This window comes from Trichosurus vulpecula, chromosome 4 (genome assembly GCF_011100635.1).
Source record: "Trichosurus vulpecula isolate mTriVul1 chromosome 4, mTriVul1.pri, whole genome shotgun sequence".
NCBI lineage: Eukaryota > Metazoa > Chordata > Mammalia > Diprotodontia > Phalangeridae > Trichosurus > Trichosurus vulpecula.
In genome coordinates, this window is record NC_050576.1 from 139,241,339 (window position 1) to 139,266,121 (window position 24,783).

General features: G+C 37.4%; 1 protein-coding gene across 2 annotated transcripts in view; it reads right to left on the minus strand.

The window, feature by feature from the left end:
* The window catches only part of WDR64 (WD repeat domain 64), a 169,766-nt gene that overhangs the window by 21,663 nt on the left and 123,320 nt on the right, over window positions 1–24,783 (minus strand). Inside the window, exons 17-20 of one of the 2 annotated variants that reach the window (XM_036757403.1) lie at window positions 21,634–21,735; window positions 19,923–19,995; window positions 14,528–14,564; window positions 12,373–12,533 (exon numbers count right to left, since the gene is read on the minus strand). In XM_036757403.1, coding sequence (XP_036613298.1) covers window positions 12,373–12,533; window positions 14,528–14,564; window positions 19,923–19,995; window positions 21,634–21,735 — 373 coding nt within the window. The remainder of the gene's footprint in view (window positions 1–12,372; window positions 12,534–14,527; window positions 14,565–19,922; window positions 19,996–21,633; window positions 21,736–24,783) is intronic. The other variant, XM_036757404.1, reaches the window with a different exon arrangement.

Consider the following 24,783-nt stretch of genomic DNA (forward strand, 5'->3'; position numbering starts at 1 on the left):
TATTTAAATACCAGAAACAAATTAGGAGAGCAAGGAATAATTTACCTGTCAGATCTACGAAGAAGAGAAGAATTCATGACCAAACAAGAGACAGAGAACATTATGAAATACAAAATGGTAATTTTGATTACATTAAATTAAAAAGGTTTTGCAGAAACAAAACCAATGTAACCAAAGTTAGCCAGAAACCAGAAAACTGGGAAACAGTTTTTACATCCAGTGTTTCTGATAAAGGCCTCCTTTCTCAAATATATAGAGAACTGAGTCAAATTTATAAAAATATAAGTCATTCCCCAATTGATAAATGGTCAAAGTATATGAACAGGCAGTTTTCAGATGAAGAAATCAAAGCTATCTATAGTCATATGAGAAAGTGCACTAAATTACTATTGATTAGAGAAATGCAAATTAAAACAACTGTGAGGTACTACCTCATACCTATCATATTGGCTAATACAACAGAAAAGGAAAATGGTAAATGTTGGAGAGGATGTGGGAAAATTGGGACACCAACACATTGTTGGTGGAGTTGTGAACAGATCCAACCATTCTGGAGAGTAATTTGGAACTGTGCTCAAAAGGCAATCAAACTGTACTTACCAGATCTGTATCCCAAAGAGATCATAAAAAGAGAAATGGATCCACATGTACAAAAATATTTATAACAGCTCTTTTTGTGGTGGCAGAGAACTGGAAATTGAGGGGATTCCCATCAATTGGGGAATGGCTGAACAAGTTGTGGCAAATGAATGTAATGGAATACTATTGTTCCATAAGAAATGATATGCAGGTAGATTTCAGAAAAACCTGGGAAGATTTACATGAACTGATGCTAAGTGAAGTGAGCAGAACCAGGAGAACATTGTACCTAGTAATGACAATATTGTGCAATGATCACCTATGATAAACTTAGCTCTTCTCAGTAAGACTGATTCAAGATGATTCCAAAAGACTCATAATGAAAAATGCTGTTCAGATCCAGAGAAACTATGGAGTCTGAATGCAGATTGAAGCATACTATTTTCACTTTTTAAATTTTTTTCCTTCTCATGGTTTTCCCTTTTTATTCTGATTCTTCTTTCACAAGATGGCTAATGTGGAAATATGTTTAACATGATTATACATGTATGACCTATATCAGATTACTTGCTGTCAGGGGGAGGGGGGAAGGAACGGAGGGAGAGAGAAAAATTTGGAACTCAAAATCTTACAAAAATGAAGGTGGAAAACTATCTTTACATGTAATTGGGAATAAAATAAAATATTATTCAATGCAAAAAAATGAAAAATAGGATAGGAAAAAAAGAAATAAACAAGATGGTTTCAGAGAAACCTGAGAAGTCTTGTATGAACTGATGCTAAGTGAAGTGAACAGAACAATTTATTATAAAGACAACAGTGTAAAGATACACAGTTTTGAAAGACAGCAATTTTGATCAACACAGTGGAACCAATCATAGTTTTAAAGGACTCATGATGAAACATACACAGATAAAACACCAACAGATAAGAGAGCTGATGTTAGAATACAGATTGAAGCATATTTCCTTTTTATTTTTTAGACATAGCTAATATGGGGATTTGTTTTGCTTAACTATGTATGTTTGTGACGTGTTTTGCTTTTCTTGTCTTCTGAATGGGTTGGGGATGGAAAGAAGGGAGGGAGAAAATTTGGAACAGAGAATAAAATAAAATTGAATTAAATATATAATTGATTTCTTTTGTAATCCTATGAATTTTATTTTGCACATTTAAAAACATTATTCTGAGGAGCTGTCTATAGATTTCACATGATTGACAAAATTTGTTAGTGATGAAAAAAAGAAAGATTAGGAACTGCTGTCCTTGAAAGATCCAGGTATAAGTTTTTATAAGTTTTCTCTTTGCACTAGAAAATTAGTCACACACACACCCCTCTCTCCTGTTTGCTGCATTTAAGCAACAACACACATACATTTACAATACAATGGTTAATCACATTGATAATTTAAGGTTTAGAAGCCAAATAAAGAAAAAGATAAACTTTTTAGAAACTTTTAAAGAACAGAGAAAAGACTTTTATCCAGGGGGAAAAAAAGAAGGGATTGTCAAATGATAATCACTGTTCTGACTATTTATCTAGCTGTGTCCCAGGACATAGCTACCTTTAATATTAGGAAGAGTGTGACAGTCTTTCCTACAGCTAGCAAATACTCACCTCTCTGAATTTGTGCAATTCAGAGTTGAAGGTTGCCCAGGGGAAAACTTCCTTCTCCTGCTCCTACTAATCATCTCTCATTCCCATTCACCTCAGCCATAACCTTCCCATGTAGGTACATTTCGATGGTTGCAGGCTGCCTCCTTAACTTTGGGTTTACTGGCTAGATTCACTCTGGAGCGCAAAGATTGGACAATAGATCCCTACCCTCCTAGCCCAGAGAGAATGTAAATACTAAATAGTAACTGTTTCTCTTTTGGCCAGGAATCCTGAGGATCTTCCCCTCACAGTTTAATTTTTTGTTTTTGAGTTTTGATTAATGGGGCTATCCCTTGATTAACTTCTTAAAGAGGCCTATTGACTGAATGGGCATTACCTCACTCAAAGCTGAGAAGACTTTAGCCTAAAAGGGCCAGGGTTTCCCAATGCATCCGGGGCCATCTCCAGTCATCCTGATGAATATCAGGCCACTGGACCCAGATGGCTCTGGAGGAGAAAGTGAGGCTGGTGACCTTGCACAGCCTTCTCTCACTCAAATCAAAGTCAACTGCAATTCCTGTCATCATCTCCCTGATGTCATGGTCCTCTTCAAAAACTAAGGACAAACACAGCAACAACAACAACAACAACCTTTCCATGCCCTTTGCTGTTCTGCTTTCCCTTTTCTTGTGTCTTCTGAAACTTCTGTTCTATTGTGAACAAATTTCTGTGTTAGACCTTTCCCTTTCACACCTTCCATATTTTTGCACTCATAGAAACCTGGTGTGGTAGGGCCAGCAAAACTAACTTCTACAATGTTTCCTTTAATGTCAGGACTTGGCAGTACTGTTCCATTTTGTATTATGTATGTAAGTAAATCTTACTGCTTTCTAAAATGCTATAACTGCAAATACTATTCTTTCTCATTATATGTGTGTATATTTCATGTATATATATATAAACATATATATACACACATTTATGTATATAGCTTTATTAATAAGTAAGGCTGTTAATACCATATTAAGATCTTTGAGTCTGGGAAGTTGATCCCCTCTCCCCTATGGAATGTAATTTAATATTTCATACATAAAATCCCATTAAAAATAAACACTTCTGTAAGGCCTTTAATTCCTAACTTGAAAGAACAACTCAAGGCCATTCTCTTGGCACTTGCCAGATAATTGGCATGGATTCCATAAGTGATAATTATCCCTTATTTTTAACTTTTATCCCTAAAACCTTGGTATTAGTATCAACTCCTCACCCTCCCTTGCCCACGGTCAGTTGCCAAAATCTTGCAATATCAACCTCCATAACATCTCTTGCATCTGACCCCTTTTTTCATACAGCTATCACCTTAGTTGAGACCCTTACCACCTATTATTGCCTAGATTATTTGCAATAGCTTCCTAATTGGTTTCTCTGCCTCATATGTTTTCTCTCCATTTTTGGTCATCCTCCATACTGCTGTCAAAGTGATTTTCCTTTAGTGCAAATCTAACCATGTCATTCCCTTAGTCACTAAACTCTAATGGCTTCCTATTGTCTCTAGAATCAAATATAAACTTATCAGTTCAACATTTCAAGACTTCCCAAATCTTTCCTGTCTGCTTGTATGTTACTTCCTCTTCTATACTCTTCATTCAGCCAACCTGGCCTTTTCTCTGTTCCTCCCACATGACATTCCCTCTCCCATACCTGCACCTTTTCCCGGAGTATATTGTCTCCTCAGCTCTGCCTCATAGACTCTCTCTCTTTTCTTCAAGACTCAGTTCAAATACAATGTTCTACATGAAGCCTTGCCTGGTCCCCTAAACTGCTAGCTCCTTCCATCTTAAACTACCTTCTATTTAACTATATTGTGTTTATTTGTTTTTGTTCTCTTTATAGTTATTATGTGTGTGTGTGTGTGTGTGTGTGTGTGTAAAATGTGTAAATGTATATTCTTCTTGTCTTCTCCAAGAATGCAAGTTCCTTGTGAGTAGGAATAGTTTCATTTATTGATATAGCATAGTCCTGAGAACATAGTGAACATTTAATAAATGCTTATTAATTGATTTATAATGACCTGGACTCAAATATCTCCATATTACCTGGCATAATAGATGAGACTGTCTACACACACGCACATACACACACACACATATTAGCTAACCTTTGGTAAATCAAGGAACATTCCATTTACTACACTCAGAGCCCTACAGTCATAGATCTGTAAGGAGAGGTAGTTGATAATGCCTTCTTTTTCACTACTCACCATCCTGTAACCCTGAAAAAGGAGGTACTTCTCTAACACACATCAAAGTTAGGAATTTTGTTATATAAAAAGTCTGGGAAGCCATCTTTAGAACCACCATACCACTGCAACTTGGGGAATTGCCATATTATCACTCCAGTCTGGATACAGATTTGAAGGCCTATAGTATCCCATTCCCATCTCCAGTCTTCTGTAAATAATATCCTTTAGTAAATCTCTATTGGACATGTAAATCTTGTTCCCCTCCCTAGAGAGGACATAGGGTTACCACATAATCACTCATTTAGAAAGGCATTTGGCATCAAATGAAGAAATTGAAATGAGCAGGCAAAACTGATTGTCTCCTTAAACTCAGGAAACACTCTTTCCAAATGCTTCAGTGAGAGACTCTAATATGTTTGGCTGCCCCTAGAAAGTATTCTATCACTGACCAAACTCCCCAATACAATATGTACCCTTTTTCGTGACTCCAATACACTGGGCCAGGAGGACACATACTCCTTGCCCTTCAATGCTATTCAAATATCTTCACCCTGTGGCTGTTACTCCTCTTTTGAGATTCGCTCCATCCAAATACATCGCCCCATTCAGATCTTAGTGGTAAACTATCTTGTTTCCAGATAATTTTCTTTCCTTTTTCAAGTTAATAAATAGTCCAGTTTTCCTCTCCTCCCATCCTATCCCTTTTGTCACATTTGGGACTTCAGTAAATATGTTCATATCACTTCAAACACCATGACCTCCCAGTTCCTTAATTTCTTTAACTCCCATGACCTATTGCTTCTCTCTACCACGGCCACACAGAGAATTGGTCACACCTTTGATCTTATTACCACCCACAAATGTTCCATTTCAGTGATCAATCAATCAACAAGAATTAAAGACCAACTATGTGGCAGAAACTGCTAGGTGCTTCAGATACAAAGATAAGGTCCTCAAGGACCTTACATTCTATTGATGGAAATAATATACATACATACATACATACATACATATATGTATATATATGGATTGCACAAAATAGGTGATTTTGGGATGTGCCCTAGCAGCTGGGGCTGGAGATGAGGAAAGACTTCATGTAAATGGTGGCATTTGAACTGATTATTGAAGGAAATGAGGGATTTTAAGTGATAGGGGTGAAGAGGGAATTCTAAAATTCCTTTATTTGATAGCAGCTTTCTATCAGTTTATTTTTCCCTATGCTTCATTCTTCCTAAATACATCATTCTCTTTTTGATCTCCATCCTACAACATTTTCTCAGGCTCTGGCCTTACTTCCCTATTTTCCCAGTCTTGATCTTATATTTCACCAGTCCAACCGAATTCTGTTCTCTACTCTTGAATCCTGGTTTACTTCCAACTGCCTTCTCTCCTTTTACTTGTTCTGCTGAATGATACTGCAAAATCCTAGAGAATGCTTCAAGGCCTTGACTCCTAAAGGCAAGATCTAATCTTGTACTTCTTGGGCATCCATGTGACAGTGTTACATAATGGAAAGAATAAGACTTGAAATCAGGGAAAAGTCCCGAGTTTCCATCTTGCCTCTGACACTGTCTTAGTTTCACTCAGGGTCAGTTTCCTTGTCTATAAAAAAGGGATAACAAAAACTATAGTAGCTTCTTTCCAGGGTTGTTAAGATCAAATGAGATGATGTATATAAAACACTTTGTAAACCTTAAAATAACTGTATCAATGTCAGCTATTAATATCTTATGCTATATATCCATGTGGAGGTCATTTGGTTCTAAAACTACTGAAAATAGTACTGTCTTTTAATAAAAGGGACATTTTCTGCTTTCCAGTAGAAGTCTTAGTGAGGGAGTTAACATCTCCTACTCCTTGGCTATAGGATCTTGTTGCTTCTATGGAAAAATTAGGATCTTGTCTAAGTAGGCAATTACAGAATGGTCCAGGAGTTCTCTTGCTTCTTTGTTAATCAGGTGTCAAATCATTGTCTACCTGTTGCCCATCAAAGTGGGATATCTTATTTGAAGTGTTCATATTGAGTGTGAATGGTTATCTTCCATTCATCTCAAACTGTGATTTAAAATATATCATAAGCCCTTGGCAAAGTTCAGCTAATTATAGATTTTTATCCTCCTGAACTTCTTGTTCACATATCAGAGATTAAGGGAAATTGATAACTCATTCAATGCATGGTAGTCAACACTACCATGTGAACAATTCTCCCTACTTAGGAATGTAAAAAGAAATGGGGACCTTGATGGTGATTGTGATGGTCAGATGACTCTCCGTGGTTTCTGAACATACTCATGCACTGATGAGCACTGATGTCGATGCTTTTTTAGGACATTAATCCAGATACAGTGGAGTGAAGTATCTAGCAAGAGATTAACTGGACAGTCATAGTTGTGGTACAGAGGAAGTGGATCCATACTTACTTTACTGAAACTCTGCTGTAGGTGCTAAGATTCTTTTAGACTCTGAGTTACCTATCTCCAGAGTGGAATCTTGGATCAGCTCCAGGGCTCATATAATATAGTGTTTGAGGAAGCTACAGCAACATAAGCTAAGATAAAGGTATGTGAACCACTGAAATTCAAAATATTCCCACTATGGCCATATCCATTACACTAAGGACCATTTTTTTCATGGGCATATACTGGTCATGCCTTCTTTTGTAACCACCTATTCTGGAATATTTTTTCACTTGAGGGACAACTCCTACTTTTTTGTTTGGCCATTGGAAATATAATCCCCCAAGGTCCCTGAATTAGCAATTCTTTGTGTTGCTCTGGCTCTGCACCCAAGACAAGTCTTTCTGGATGTGTAACATGATAAGAGGCTCACTTTGGCCCTGATAGTCTTCCTTAAGACTGGCAGACCTTTCTTTTTTGCTCAGAAATTCCTATTTCATGTGCACTCTTCTTGTTTCTCTAAGCCTTAATGACATTGGATTGGTAGGTTTTTAATTACACTTAGTTCATGCAAAAAAAAAAAATTGGAGGCATCACATCAGAATCAGTCTTGCCAAGTTTGACATTGCTGTAGCCTTGAAGATTTGAGTCTTTCCTTGAGTCCTAACTGAATAGAGTACAGGCTTGACTATCCATCCAAAAAGTTATTGGCACAGAAAAATTGGAAATTGTTAAGAAGATTGACATTGATTACAAGAATTCCTACAGAAGTTTAACCAATGTAAACCACTTTCTATATTGAGGAGAACAAAAGAGCCTAAAAATTTAGCCTTAGCAAATTTGGCTTACTTGCTAGTGAGAATGGCAGGCAAGAGTAAAAAGCTGGTTTAGAAAATAAACTCCTTTGTAAATTTTTATAGAGAAAGAGAACAGATTATTATGAGCAATATTGCTTCTAAAGACCTCGAGAAACAGAGGAGGGGGGATAATTTAAAGAAAATTTTGCAGAATACTCAAACAGTATCATCTGGTAGGTATTTAAGGATGAAATTGAAGGACAACAAATTCACAAAAGATGGAAATGATCTGCAAATATTATTGTAAAAAACTATTTTTATTATCAAAGACAGTAAAGACTATATTTAAATTCTAACATCAGTAGCATTGAAAAAGAGAAAAGTGGGAAGAAAAACCAGAAGTAGATCAAATATACAAAGGGGTTCTGTGATAGAGGTGATACAATTTTGAAGGAATTGAGAGATAAATTTTCAATATTTACAAAAATACCAAAAATATGGGGAAGAAACCTTGACCATTATCAGAGAAAGTCTGTCAAGAGAACATACATTCTCACTTTTCTATCTATAGAAAAATTTTTGAGAGTAACGTATACATATATTGCTTTACTTGCTGAAAGAATGGATATTCCTTAATAAGAAAGCATTCCTTGATAAGGTTTTCACATCTAAGTGTCCATAATTGACCCCATCATTACTGATACATAACTGACTACATGAAATAGAGACTATTAGGTCCCACCATGATATAAAAAGATGCTTGATTTAGTAATGTAAAATGATGCCTTAAAAAATTCTCTTTCAATAATGTGTCTCCCATGCATGTGCCAAAATTATGTAAGATTCTTTGAAAGATATAACAACTGAGAAAATTTTGCTTGATGACTTTCAGATCACTGATATCAACTGAGGCACAAAATAAGAAGGTGCTGGCCAAAATGTTAACCACTATCATGGAGGCGATCTAGTACAAAATTCAAGTTGAATAGGAATTCCCTATAGATGGTGAAGTCCTCTGGCTGCTTTTCTTTGTAGATAACATTGTGCTGGTTGTATCATATCCTAGAATAGAAGTTCCCAAACTTATTTGGCTTACTGTCCCCTTTAAAAAAATACTCAGTGCCTCCCTGGAAATCTACTTTCTTTAACCTTTTAACATTTTTTGAAATTTGCATCATTTCAAAAATTATAAAATATTTTTTTAAAAAATGATGCATCTTAAATTTAATAATTTATTGTAAATTTGTGGGGTTTTTTCTTGCATTGAAATTTTGATGACACAGTATTACATCACGTAACTGTATAATATCATATTGTAAACAAATCATTACACACACATATTCTGGACTTCCCAACAATGTATAACACGCTCACCTGCCAATATATACTTCTTAAGATCTTTCGGCAGACTTGACTACTGATCTATTGTAACTTGTGTTTTGTGTTTACTTGGAAAATAATGTAATCACTATGCCTTTAACTCTGTTACACAACATTTGAAACATGTACGAATGGCTTTCCAAAATTTTCTTCTCTTCTCTTCTTTCCTTATGCTTCCACAGACCCCTTATTTTTATTCAATAAATCTCCTCCTGGTTACTCCAAGGCTACTAATGCTTCCCCCCCCCATTGTTCCAGCATCCTCCAGAGGGCAGTATCACCCACTTTGGGAACCTCTGTGGAACATTGCAGTATCTCCTGAGATCCATAATTATTCTAAGTTTGACTTAACTACCCACAGAGGAAAAAACAAATGAAGTAACAATGCCTGTTCAGACTATTATACTAATTGTTTAACCACTGGGTATCATTGATAGTCACTTGCCAAACCTGTTCATCTCAAAGGATCTGGTTCTTGGGAAGCCCCATGCTCACCCTTATGGTTTGTATATGCCCCACTAGGATGAAGTGTTGATTAAGTGCCATACTCTGTATGTTTTTCAGAACTAGAGACCATCTATTCTGTCGACCTGAAAGTTTGGTTAAAGGAGACAAACAGGCTAGGTGATATATAAATTCATATAGTTTGTTCCCTTAAAGCTAGCAGATACATGATCATGGAATCAGAAGCAAACTTCTGATTGACTGAAAGAAGAAAGACAAGGTTTAAGTAATAATCCCAACTCTGGTTTATGATTTCCATATCATAAGAAAGGAAGTTCTTAGTTGAACAAGACAATTGACAAGGTAGTGTCACTTAGAGTTTATGATCACAAGATGCAAATGTCCCCAGAACATCAAGATAAGAGAAATCCCACTGTTCTGGTTGCAGACATCCTGTCACCAACAGGAAAGATACTCCTTGTCAATCTTATCTGGTCTTTGAAGTTGCTGACACAGAAAGAGCATTTTTAGAGTACAGCAAAGTAGTTTGGATGATTAATTCAGGCTTTGGATCTTATTGGGGTTCAAATAATCTGAAAGGATTGTCAGGTTCTTTAGCTCTAAGTCTTTCTGTGGGGTAGCATTAACTAATTGTCAAGGGGTGTGTGGATTTATGGATTTATATAGTCATGGGCTAAATTCATGTTCCAATATTATATGCAATATTAGTTTTTTTAAGCATAGAATTGATAGGCAAATAGTACATAAGAAGGAACCAATGTATAACAAAATAATAAAATATCTATAAAATCATTGTAAACCCACCCTTCTTCCTCAGTCTAGGAAGTCCCCCACACTGTACAGAATTGCTCCAACCCATGGGAATGTATTATTTGAATTTATTTAGTTAACCATTGCTTCTTCCTTTCCAGGGGCAAGGAGTGCCTACTTAATACTTGATTCACCTGTAGAAGAGGCAGAAACCCTGGAAGAATTCTGGACCTAGGGCTTACAGCGTGGGAAATGAACGTGAGATCCAAATGAACTTGCGAGTGAGCAAATTCCATGTCCAATACTATATTTTAGTCTTATCTGGCTGTCTCGTTGCTACAGGCATCTCCAACATCTTCTAACTGAAGCTAGTTCATCTCAGAGGAAAGGGCAAGTGAACTCAGTAGCTCACCCCAGCTAAAAAACACCTGCTATCATCAGTACTATCTTAGTGATCTCCTCGAATTTTGACCTTGAATGTGGCATTCCTGGCTTCCACTGTGTGTCTGCCCTTACTTCTTGTCATCACTGCATGTTAAATCTCAGCATCTCTCTCCATCAGGGTAAGGGAAGGCCATCCAGGGAAAGGGATACTATGTATTCATTCAGCAAGCATATCTTAAGCATATACACACAAATACATATATGTATATATATATATGTACATATTTGTATGTATATATGTGTATATCTATCTCACTGTTCCATATAGCACTGTTCCATTTTCTTAAGGACATACTATGTGTATATATATATATATACACATACACACATACATACACACACACACATATACACACACACACACACATATATATATATATATACACACACACACACAGCACTGTTTGTAGCTTCTGGGGTTATAAACACAAAACAGTCCTTGCCACAAGGAGTTTACGTTTTATTAGAGAAAACATGTGCTATATACATGCAAATATATATACAATGTAAAATGTGATGTGGAAAAGCATTAGCAAATGAAGAGAATAAAAAAGTCATCCAGTAGGAGGCACCCTTGAGTTGAATCCTAAAGTAAACTAGGAATTCTGAAAAGTGGAGGTGAGAAGGGCAACGTACAAAGCATTGTGCAAAGGCATGGAGGTAAGAAATAAAATGTTTTGCACAGAGAAAAGCAAGTAGGCCAGTTTAGCTGGATTGTAGAGTCTGTGAAGGTAAGTAATGTGCAATAATCTTATTGAGGGTAAGTTGAAATCAGAGTGGGAATGACTTTAAATGCTAAACAGAGGAGAGTGACTTTGATTTGAAGTAATAGAAAGAAACATGGGATTCTGGAGCAAGGGAGTGACATGGTCAGATGTGCTTTAAGCATATCAACTTGCAGTTAAATGGACTGCCTATAGAACCCTTTTATCAGTGAGTATGTATATATGTGCATATATACACATATGTGTATATACATGTGTGTGTGTATATATACATGCACACACATATATGCTGGTATACACATGTGTATCTTGGACATACAGTTTAAATGCACAACGGGTCTTTGAATAATTGAAATTGAAGATCATCCAAAGGGCAATGGAATGGCTCATGGTAGGCATTAGTGGATTATAAAACAAGAAACTAAAAAGAAGATGTAATATAAAGGCTGTCATCAAAGAAATGCATACATGAAAAAGGATGTAGGCTGTTCATATCATGAGAGCAGATGACAACAGATGGCCAACATGAATTCTCCATTAGTATCTTTCGTATGTCAAGAGTGCTTGAAGAAGGTCCATTGGACTCCCCACCCACCATGGTAAATTAACAGGAAGATGGTTATGATGATAAATTATGGGCAGACATGTAAAGGTTTCAATCTGCTTCATTGGAAGTAATACCTACAATCAGTGAGATCATAGATCCATTAGTATCGTGCGTTTGATGAACATTGTTTTTCAGTTATCCGTTTATCTGGGAGACTTATGGGGGGTGGGGAAGGGTGTATTTCATTCTATGAAATGTTCTATGTCCAATATCTAGATGCTAGGTATCAGATGTCTTTAAAGAAAAAATTGGGGGAACACTAGAGCACTCTGGCCTACCTGAGCAGTCCTGATAAATGCCTAATGGAAGAGTTATAAAACATGGCCTATTATTCCTTGTTTCTGCCCCAAATGATTCCCATCATAAACAAATGCTATATTATAACCTTACCTCCATGTTCCATAGTCGAAGATGTCCATCCTCATGAGCAGTGACCAGGACTGGTGGTGGGAGTTCGTTTAAGAGGGTACTTGGTAATATATCTGTGTCATTTTTTTGCCCTGCAATTGTCTCTCCTTTTGTACCACCTGAATGCTCTCCTGTTGACTGACCTAACAGATTGCCATGGTTATTGCAATGTTTAGGACCTTAAACTTTATCTAATTTAGAAGGAGAAAGAAGGTAACTGGAAAACCAAAGCTAGATATCTTGCATTCTTTGCCCTGGAATTTTTCTATTAGAGGTGAGTAAAAAGGAGCCAAAGAACCCCAGTAGAATAACTGATCAGTTCATTTGGGGTCTTAGCACTCAGTTTAGAGTATAAAAAGATGAGAAACTTGAAAACAAGTCATTGATCCTATTACAAATACCTGTGCATTACAGATACCACAACATATGTGCATTAGCCCTGGCCATTAAGAATATTTTCATCCTTGTCTCCAGTTACCAAATCCTGTTGCTTCTGCCTTCCACACCTTTCACATATATCCTTTTATCTTTATTCACATAGTGATCACCCAATTTCAAGTTCTCATGAGCTCTTGCCTAGATTATTTTAATATCCTCATAATGGTTCTCCCTGCCTCAAGTTTCTCCCTAATCCTAGCCATCCTTCCTACAACTGTCAAAGTGACTTGCCTAAAATTCAGTTCTGATCATGTCACCCTGCTCACCCCACCCTCACTTAAGAAACTTCAGTGGCTTCCTTTTGCCCCTTTTTGGGGGCACTTAAAGTTTTCCAAAATCCAGTCCCCTTTTCAGTATTACATATTACTCCTCTTCAATAACTCTGTAGTCTAGCCATATTAGCCTTCTTACTAATCCTCACATGAGATATCTTCTATCTCCATGCTCTTTTCAGTGACTGTATCTACTATGTCCAAAATATACTTCCTTCTTACCTCTACCTCTTGGAATGCCAAATTTCCTTCAAGACTTACCTCAAGTACCACATTCTGCATGAAGCCTTTCCTCATCCTCCCCTCTCTCCCCACTGCTCCTAGTAATCTTCCTCCATCGCCAAGGTTACCTTTTATTAGTTTTATGTATGTTTTGGAAAAAAAGCATATCTGTTGCACGTCACCTTTTCCACCAGAATGTAAGCCGTTTGAGTTACTCTCCAAATTTTTGGGGAGTAACTCAGTGTAATGCGTGCTTTCCCTCTGCTATCTTGTCTCTGACTTGAACTCATTTCTCATTTCTATTTGTCTTTATATCCCCAGGACCTAGGCACAGTGCCTGGCATATAGTAGGTACTTAATAAAAGCTTGTTGATTAAAGTATTGGTGTGGAGGGGAGGGATTGAGAAAAAAAAGAGTAGTACTATTTCAGGTTCGGTTTGATTTTCCAGAAACAGCATATGCAAATACAGTACAACTCTAGAAATTTCTGCATGGTTACATTGCATGATGGAATAGGTAATACTACATAGTTCTCCTCATCATTACTGGCATCAAGGTAAACAAGAAGGGATATTGGACCTAGAATCAAGAGAAAGCTGGGTTTAGATCCTTCCTTTTATACTTACTAGTTGGGTAACTATGGAGAGACAAATCACTTAACCTCTCTCAGCCTCAGTTTCCTTATACGTAAAATGGGAACAATGATACTTATAGGAGCTAGCTGCCTTGCAAGGCTATTGTTAAATTCAAAGGAGATGATGATGATGATGATAGCTAGCATTTATATAGTGCCTACTATGTTCCATGTACTTTTCAAATATTAACTCATTTGATTCCCACAAACAACCTTCGGAAATAGGTACTATTTTTACAATTGAGGAAATTGAGGTAAATTGATGTTAAGTGACTTGCCCAAGGTCACACAGCTAGTAAGTATCTGAGGTCAGATTTGAACTCAGGCCTTTCTGACTGCAGACCTAGTACCCTATCCACTGTACCACTTAGCCACCATAATGTATGTAAAGCATTTTGTAAACTTTAAAGTGCTATGTGAATGTCAATTATTATTACTAAGAAAATATTTTCAAATCATTTTCACCTGGTGGCAAACTCCACCCCACCTCACACATCCCAGCTCCCCCACTCCCTTTCCCTCAGTTGTAAAAGGAATTTTTTTTTAAGGATAGTGGTTATTTCATTCCTACCTTTAGTTTCAGCTTCATGTATACTTGATTTACTTCCCTAAAATGAGAGGGGGAAAAATATGCTTTTCAGTGGGAAAGGATAGAACTTAAATGTAGTAATGTCATGTAAGTGATGGGCCCAGGACTTTAATTTTTTTCAAAGAGGGGAAAAGAAAACAAAGCAGCCACTGGGACAGAAACAGCATGCCTGGGTCCTGACATTGTTTTCTACATTAAGACGATGATTAACATGGCAGTTAGAGGGCACTGGGCAGCTACAGGCTTCTGAGACAATTGTGGCTGCATGTGGCAGGAGAAACCAGAGTGAGGCTGCTGGTACAGGGAATAGGTGGGAACAATCAGAACAGGAATCAGTAGCCAATCCAGTTTTCAGGAGAGGAGCCAGAGAAGAAAAGGAGAGTGGAGAAACTGCTGGTGGAAGAAATGGCTATTGATGGGTAGAGGGATATTGGAGATTGGAAGATTGTTGGAACTAGGCAAAGAAGTTGCTGGAGCGATCTGGACCATTTATACCTCCTAATTTCAAACTAAGCATGAAATCTCTTTAAATTTTTTAGATGCATGTTTTAAAAAAAGGCAAGGTGACCCTTGAAGAGGAGAAAAGAAATAGCTGGGAAATCCAACTTCTGAGTTCCCTAAATAGTTGGACATTAATCCTTTGGAAAGTTTGGCCATAAGTCTTCACTTTGCATCTGCAGCTCTGCTTGGTCTCAACCCTGCAATGAGTACCCTCAGGTATCTCCTCCCCACCCCCGGTTTCCTCTTTTTTATTGTCTTCCTCTTTTAGATTGTAAGTTCCTTGAGACTTTCTTTCTTTTTCTTATTTGTTTCCCCAGCATTTAGCACAGTGTATCTAAGTAATAGGTCCCTGACAACATGTATCTGTTCCGATCTAAGTTCCTTGGTATGGGTCTGGTGGTGCTGTGTTTGGGTCTGATACCTCCTTTTGCCCTTTTCCTGGGTTTTGGTTGTCTTGCACTTACCCTAACCCCAACCCCAGTGTCTGCAGATGTCTTGTCTCTATCCCTATGCTGGCCTGTACCAAACAGAAGATTCACTATGACTTTCTGGATTTCCACATCAGTTTTTGATGTGGTGCATTTTCTAGATGTTTGGAGAAATTTTTGGAGAGTAACTCAGTGTAATGCATGCTTTCATTCTGCCATCTTGTCTCTGACTTGAACTCATTTCTCAATGTTTAACAAACTACTATCCTGTTATATTCTCTCCATCCCATTCTGAACCCCTCTAGTTCAAATCTCATTTTCTGTCCCCCTTTGCTTCCTTAATCTCTTCTCCCTCAACTCAGCTTCCACAATATTCCACTCCATAGGTACCTAACTCCTTCCACAGTGCTCTCTGGAATGCCTATACAGAGGTAACAGACTTGTTTTCTTATTAAAACTTTTCCTTTCTTACTTCCTTCATCTTCTGACTTTTACTGAGACCTGGATCCTTCCTGATGATAAAGCCTTCTCTCCCACTGGTTGAACTTTTACTCATAACCTCTGAGACTCACTGTTTAAGGTGGGGGAATTGGAATTCTTCTTGCTCCTCATTTCTACTTCAAGATTTTCCCTATGTCACTATCACTCAGTAACTTCTTCTACTTAGAGGTTTGCTTAATTAGTGTTTACCCCCACTCTAAATTCTGGTAGCTATTATCTACCAACCCCTAGGAAACATTCACCTTCTTTCCTCAATGAGTTCAGTGACTGACTAAAAGTCTTTCCTCATTAATTTTCACTCTTATCCAGGGAACTCTAACTCCTTCAAATAACCCTAGCCTCCCATTTCCTCAATTTACTCATCTACGATGACCTACTCTTCATCCACCCCACTTAAGCTACACCAAGAAATGGTCATGCCCTGGATTTTGTCATCTCTTACAACTATTCCACTTCCATATTCATGAACTCTGAAATTCACTTATCTAATCACAATCTGTTCTCATTTCACCTCTTCCTGCCTTCAGTCCCACTCTCTATTATTTGTCCTCACTATGACCTTCGGTACTTCCACTACTCATTTCTCAGGCACTGCATTGAATCCCTGCACTGGCTACAACTCTCCTCCCTTTCCCATCTTGAAGCCTTGGTGAACTAGTTCAACTGTACACTGTCATCTTCTCTTGAGTCCCTTACCCTCTGGTCACTAATCATGCCTTGTCAAGCCTCAGCCTTGGATTATTCTCACCATCCACTGCCTTTGCTCCTACTCCTGTGTGGTTGAATGAAGTTGTAGAAAATCAAGAAACCTTGCTAAATGGGCACATTACAAATTTGTTACAATCTCAGAGGGGCCCTTTCTACGACACAGAAGTCCTTTTACACATTCCTAATTGAGTCACTGTCTTACCACAGTAACTCTTTCAAAATTTTTCATTTTTCCTTAAACATCCTTTTGATTCCTCTTTACCTACCCTCTCAACTGAAAACCCACCTCATATTTCACTGAAAAATTGAGGCTTTATTTAAGGAGAGTTCCTCTTCTCTTCTCTTTATCTCATATCACTTAGAAACCTTCTGCCACTATTTCCTTCTTCACCCTTTTCTGATATGAAGAGGTTGCCCCCCTTTTTCCTTGCCAGGGAAAACTCCTTTTCATGTACAAATGATCCAATTCCATCCTGTCTTTTCTAGCAGATTACCCCTTTTGTCCTCCACACTTTCACCTATCTTCATTTTCCCTGGCTGCTTCCCTACTGCCTACAAACATCCTCATGTCTCCTTCATCCTCAAAACTCTCGCATTTCACACATCCATCCCTGCTATTATACCACATCTCTCCTTCCTTTTGTAGCTAAATTCTTTGAGAAAACCATCTATGATTTGAATTCCAAGAAGAGGATTTATATTTGATCCTAGAAGTTATAGGAGCTACTAGAGTTCAATGGCATGGTCAGATCTGTACTTTGGGAGGAACAATTTGATATATGAGAGGAGGGTGGACTGAAGTGGGGGCAACATGAGGGAGAAAGACTAACCAAAAGTTGCTGTAGTAGTCTAGACATAAGGTGATGAGAGCTTGCACCAGGGTGTACATCCTTCTTGACCCCTCTTTAGCCTTTGAGATTATCAGCCTCCTTCTTCCTGATACTCTCATTCTGCTTTGTACCTGCTACCCAGCATGATTTCAGCTCCACAGAACAAGATGCCCCTCCCAGGATAAGCTCATCACTTCTAGACTCACCACTATGCTTCTAACTTAAGCCTTGATTGCCACCATCTCACTCAGCCTCCTGTCCTCTCGAATTGGAGGGCTTGGAAGAACTAAAAACTTACAGACCCCAAGAACTAGCTCCGAAAACAGCAGCATGAAAAACTTGAAGCTTGTGGTAGTGCTCCTTCACCCCAGGAGCAGAGCCCAACTTTTAACATAAAGTTAAAAGTCAAGAAATAGGCTGGAAAAAAAGTAACAACAACAATGACAGCAACAAAGAATCTGACCAATAGAAAGTCACTGTGGTTATAGGAAAGATCAAAACACAAACTCAGAAGAAAACAACAAAGTCAAAACAACTACATCCAAAGCCTCAAAGAAATATGTGAATTGATCTCAGGTCCCAAAAGAATTCCTGGAAGAGCTCAAAAAGGATTTTAAAAATCAAATAAGAGAGGTAGAGGGGGAAAATGGGAACAGAAAATGAGACTAATGCAAGAAAATCATAAAAAAGAGCCAATAGCTTGGTAAAGGAGGCACAAAAAATACTGAAGAAAAACAACTTAAAATAGAATATCACATTGCAAGTCCTCCAATCCTTTAATGTAAGATGTATGTAGAATGCTGCTAGATCATGTGTTATCCTGGTTCTAGGGTATCAAGGCAGTTTTCTTTGATAATTTCTTGAAATATGATATCTATGCTCTTTTTTGGATTGTGGCTTTCAGTAGTCTAATAATTCTTAAGTTATCTCTCCTCAATCTGTTTTCCACGTCAGTTGTTTTTCCAATGAAATATTTCACATTTTCTTCTACTTTTTTTATTCTTTCAATTTTGTTTTATTGTTTCTTGATGTCTCATGGAGTCATTAGCTTCCACTTGCTCAATTCTACTTTTTAAGGAGTTCTTTTCTTCAGTGAATTTTTGTACATCTTTTTTCCATTTGGCCAATTCTGCTTTTTAAGAGTTCTGAAGGTGATGGAATACTATTGTGCTGCATGAAATGGTGAAAGGGAAGGTTTCAGGAAAGACCTGGAAAGACCTGTGTGAATTGATGCAAAGAAAAATTGGAACCAAGAGAATAATTTATACAATAACAGCAATATTGTGAAGATAAACAACTTTGAGAGACTTGGGAACTCTAATCAACATAATGACGAACCACAGTTCTAAAGGATTCATGATGAAATGTGCTACCCATTTCCAGAGAGCATTGATAGACTTGAGTTCAGATTGAAGCATATTTTCTTTTTCTTCCTCAAATATTTTTTGGACATGGCTAATGTGATCATGTGGTTTGCTTGGCTACACATATTTCTAATGGGTTTTATTTTTCTTGCCTTCTCAATCGATGCAGTGGGAAAAGGGTAGGAAATTTGGAACTGAAAATAAAACTTTAAAAAATAAAACATGCCTTTTACATATTAGCTTAGGAACATAAAACAATTACAATAATTCATACTTATATAGAGCTTTAAGGTTTATAAAGCACTTCCCTTAAAACAACCCTTTGAGGTAGTTCCCATTCTACCCCCTCTATTTTACAGTTGAGAAAACTGGTTTCAGAGAGACTGAATGACTTTCCCAAGGTCACATGGCTAGTCAGAGCAGTAACTCAAACCAAAATCTTCTGACTTCAGATCCAAAGCTAAGATAAAATATAAAATATAACTTGGTTTGCCCATGAAATTAGGATATTTGGTATGTGTAAGGCTGTGAAGGCCTGGGAAATAATAGAACATTTTAAGGGGAAAAATGTTTAAAAAATAGAACATTTTAAGGGGAAAAAGTTTGAAGATTTTTTTATGACTTTTGGAACATTTCAAAGAAGCCTTATTGAAAATTTTACCCTCTTGATTCTCCCCACACTTTTTAAAAATAAAGTCAAGGAAATTTATTTACTGAGGACAGACACAGGAAATAGACTTCTACCGATGGTTGTGGAGATCTCATAATGAAGGTAGAGTGCTTAATGACATGGTGAATGGACCACAAAACTAGGAAAATCTGAATTACTTAATTATGTAGCCTTTCACTTTTTTTTAGTTTTTAAAACAGTAGAAAGCCTTTCCCAGAGTGGACACCAACTTCTTATACTTACAGGCAATTCTTACAGCCTCACAAGGTAGTAATGTGGGGAAGACCAGCTTGATAGAACTTGATACTCAAATGCAGATTAACAATTTAGAAATCAGCAAAGCATACAAAGGGAAGAAGCACTGTTTAAGCTTACCTTATTGCTCTGTGAGCCACCACGGGTAGAATCACTTTGTGCTGAAGAAATTACAGAGTCTTCACTCATTTTCCTAATGTTAGAGAAGAATGAGAAGAGTCATCATATGATATTTGACCTCCTGAAGGCTAAGACTTCAGTGGATCTATAATTTTACTGACAAGGAGATCCCTTCCAATGATACAGACTTTCATGCTTTCTCATTTTGTGCCATTCTTTTCTATGTGCTTTCCTAGATGCTCTACAGATAATCTAGCCGACATAGGTGGAGGCCTTTCACAAGGTCATTTTGTATTTCATGGGTACCAAATGCAGGACTTCATTTGCCTTCATTCTTGCTGCATGGTTGGCCCATTTCCTTTTCTGATCATAGTTTAACTAGCTGATATTGCTGTTAAATCAGGACCCTAGGCCTATCTTATTTTGTAGTGCTTCTAGAAAGCTTGCTATTACTGCAAAGGCCAAAGGCTACACTAGGTACTATTAACTTGAAGAAACTAAAGGAAATCTTGCTACTTCTAGACACAACAATGAAAAGCTTGCGTGTGTGTGCAATTTTGATAATTCATCATGCATCAATATTTTCCCTTTCTCTGTAGGTGGTTCCCACAGAACTTGCTAAGCCTCAGCGATCCCATCAGTTTGCTCAACTGATGCTGATAGACCTTTTTGAATACTTCTGAAATCAATCAACAAGACTCCCTTTCACCTTGTGGTTAGCTGACCTAAACAAGTTATGGAATGTCTTTTCATGCTCCATGATATGTCCAAGGCATTTCTTTTACACATCATCATAATTCCATTGGGAGCAAGTTCTTTAGAATTCTCCTCATGCAGAAGGTACATGAACCAAACAAGTAGTTGGGATCTATCCATACTCGGCTTTTGCCTTCACTATAATAATCATCTGAAAATTCAGTAAAGATCCTCATTCCATGAAAACAGGGAATTTCAAGAAGTGCGAACAGATAAGATTTGACCTTTAAAATTTAGATATACACAAAAAGAACTCCCTAGCTTTTAATGAAAAAAATAGATATGGATGAATATTCTTCTGAACACAATAGATAGCATATACTCCTTCCTACTATTAGAGCTTCCTTACATTCCCCCAGAATTTCTACCCTTCTGCTCAGTGTTGAAGACTATTAAGTGTGATTATGGCTAAATAGATGGACTTATCACTTCACTGCTGTTATTGAGAAGAAAAACCTGAAGTTGAAATGGACATGAGTGAAATGCAACTCCTGAAAACCATAATACTTTTCCCAAAGACAAACATAATGGACTTCTTTCTAATAATTACCATCTTTAATCTGTGTCCTTGCTTTTGCAGTGAGGTTGTTGTTGTTTAGTTGTGTAACAATGACTTCATGACCTCATTTGAGTTTGTTTGTTTGTTTTCTTTTGGTTGGCAAAGGTGCTGGAGTGCCTTGCCATTTCCTTCTCCAGTTCATTTTATAATGGGGAAATTGAGGCAAACAAGTGACTTGCCCGGGGTCGCATTGCTAGTAAGTATCTGAGGCCAGATTTGAACTCAGGTCTTCCTGACTCCAAGCTCCAAGCCCCGTGCTCTATCTGTTGCACTAGCTAGCTTCCCTAGTTGCAATGAGGTAGGAGATATATTTATAAAATCATCCTGCCTATTGACTTAGTTGAACTAACAGCTAGGCCTTGGGTAGGTTTACTCAACAAATAAATATCATCTTACCTTATGCAGTCACGGCTACGGAATAGGAATAACAAGGCATTAATTTTTAAGCGTTCAGGATCCAGGTCAGGGTCTAGAATAAGGGCATCCTCCGGTCTATGCCTAGGAAAAATACATATGTTTGAACATGAGTAAAAATCATGCTTTGCAAATTCCTATGCCTATAGGAATCCCAAGCAAAGTTTAGCCTCCAAATGAAGCAACATTGGTCAAATCTTGTTTTATGGGGGCACTAATACTTCAAAAACATGGTAGTTTCTTTAAAACCAAACCAAACAAAATAAAACATCTCACTTATCTTCAAAATAAGCTTGTCTGTTTTTTGAAACTTCCATTTTTACAGCACCAAAATTTCTCCCAATATCTCTCCTTTTCCCCAATGAGAGCCAAATAATATTGTAAATTTTTAAAAAAGGAGAAAAAAATCCACAAAACTAATCAATATATCAAAAAGACCTGAAAATATGTGCGATATTCCACATGTATATTCCTCTCACTTCTGCAAAGGATTGAGGTAGGAGCATGCTCTCATATATCTCTTCATTTGGGCTTTACTTGTTCTTTGTAATTTTTGTAGCATTTACTTTTTATGACTTTGTAATCATTTTTTCCGTCTATATTGTTGTAGTTACTGTGTAGGTTGTTTCCTTGCCTCTACTTGCCTAGCTCTGCATCACCTCATATAGATCTTCAATAATTCTCTGTATTCATTATATTAATTATTTCTTATAGAGAAGTAATATTCTATTAGACTCATTTACTATAATTTGTTAAGCCATTTCCCAGTCAATGGTTATCTACTTTGTTTTCAGTTCCTTGCTATCACAAAAATTGATTCTATAAATATTTTGGTATATATGGACACCTTCTTCTTATCATGTCTTCTCTTTGGAGTTTATGCTTAGTAAGCAAAATCTCTAGGCTAAAAGTAATGACATTTTAGTCACTTTCTTTCGAATTTCAATTCCAAATTGCTTTCCAAAATAGTTTTACTGATTTACAGATCTACCAACAATGCACCAGTGTACCTATCTTCCTACAGCCCACAATAGATTAACTATTCCTATCTTTTGTTATCTTTGCCAATTTAATATGTATGAGATGAAATCTTGGGGTTGTTTTGGGTTGAATTTATCTTATTATTAGTGATTTGGAGCATTCTTTTACAAGGTTATTAATGTCATTCAGTCGTTTCAGTCATGTACAACTCTTTGCAACAGATTTATCCAGGCAGCTAAGTGGCTCAGTGGATAGAGTGCCAGGTCTGGAATCAGGAAGAGTCATCTTCCTGAGTTAAAATCTGGCCTCTGATACTTACTAGTTGACCCTGGGGGCAAGGCACTTAACTCTGTTTGCCTCCATTCCTCATCTGTAAAATGGTCTAGAGAAGGAAATGGCAAACCACTTCAGTATCTTTGCCAAGAAAACGTCAAAAAGAGGTCATGAAGAATTGAACATGACTAAAAAACAACTAACAACAACGAAATAAATAGCTGACCTATACCTAATACCTACTACTTTGTACAACCACTATCATTTTTTTTTCTTAGTCTCTTCCCTTTAGGAGCTCAAATATCTATTTTCATTTACCAGGAGGAAATGTGGACTCACAAAGGGAAGGAGGAATATTCAAAGAATGGCCTGGGGGTAGGGGTCAATTTCTAGCCTTAAAATCTGTAGATGTGGCAGCCCCTCCCAACTAAGTAGAGAAATCAAAGGCCTTCCCATCTAGCTAACCTCAATAGGACACCCAGGCCTTTAAGTCCTTTGTTTCTGGGACTGCCTCAATCACATGGAGCTGCTAAAAGTCAAAGAAAATAGGATCAAAGGGCAGAAGAAGCAAGACATGGTGAAAGAGTCAAGTGGCAGTAGCATGAGTCACAACAAAGAAAAGAAACGGGTAAAAGTCAAAAGTCCATAGCAGACTTGGTGGTGCAGTGAAAGTGATTATGGTCAACACCTTTTTTTTTTTTGACTATTCATTCATTTATTTATTTAATATTTTTAGTTTTCAGCATTGATTTCCACAAGAGTTTGAATTACATGTTTTCTCCCCATTTCTCCTCTCCCCCCACTCCAAGGTACCATATATTCTGGTTGCCCCGTTCCCCAGTCAGCCCTCCCTTCTGTCACCCCACTCCCTCCCATCCCCTTTTCCCTTACTTTCTCATAGGGCAAGATAGATTTCCATGCCACATTGCCTATATATCTTATTTCCTAGTTGCATGCAAAAACTGGTTTTTTGAACATCTGTTTTTAAAACTTTGGGTTCCAAATTCTCTCCCCTTTTCCCTCCTCACTCACCCCCCCCCAAGAAGGCAAGCAATTCCACATAGGCCACATACGTATCATTATGTAAAACCCTTCCATAATACTCATGTTGTGAAAGGCTAACTATATTTTGCTCCTTCCTATCCTATCCCCCTTTATTCAATTTTCTCCCTTAACCCTGTCCCTTTTTGAAAGTGTTTGTTTTTGATTACCTCCTCCCCCTATCTGCCCTCCCTTCTGTCATCCCCCCTTTTTTATCTCCTTCCTCCTTCTTTCCTGTGGGGTAAGAAACCCAATTGAGTGTGTATATTATTCCCTCCTCAGGTCAAGTCTGATGAGAGCAAAATTCACTCATTCCCCCTCACCTGCCCCCTCTTCCCATCCTATAGAACTGCTTTTTCTTGCCACTTTTATGTGAGATAATTTACCCCATTCTATCTCTCTCTTTCTCTGTCTCTCAATATATTCCTCTCTCATCTCTTAATTTTATTTTTTTTTTTTGGATATCATCCCTTCATATTCAACTCATCCTGTGCCTTTTGTCTCTCTCTATATGTATATTCCCTTCAGCTACCCTAATACTGAGGTCTCATGAATTATACACATCATCTTTCCATGTAGGAATGTAAACAAAACAGTTCAACTTTAGTAAGTCCCTTATGATTTCTTTTTCTTGTTTACCTTTTCATACTTCTCTTGATTCTTGTGTTTGAAAGTCAAATTTTCTGTTCAGCTCTGGTCTTTTCACAGAGAAAGCTTGAAAGTCCTCTATTTCATTGAAAATCTGTATTTTGCCTTGGAGCCTGATACTCAGTTTTCCTGGGTAGGTCATTCTTGGTTTTAATCCTAACTCCATTGACCTCTGGAATATTATATTCC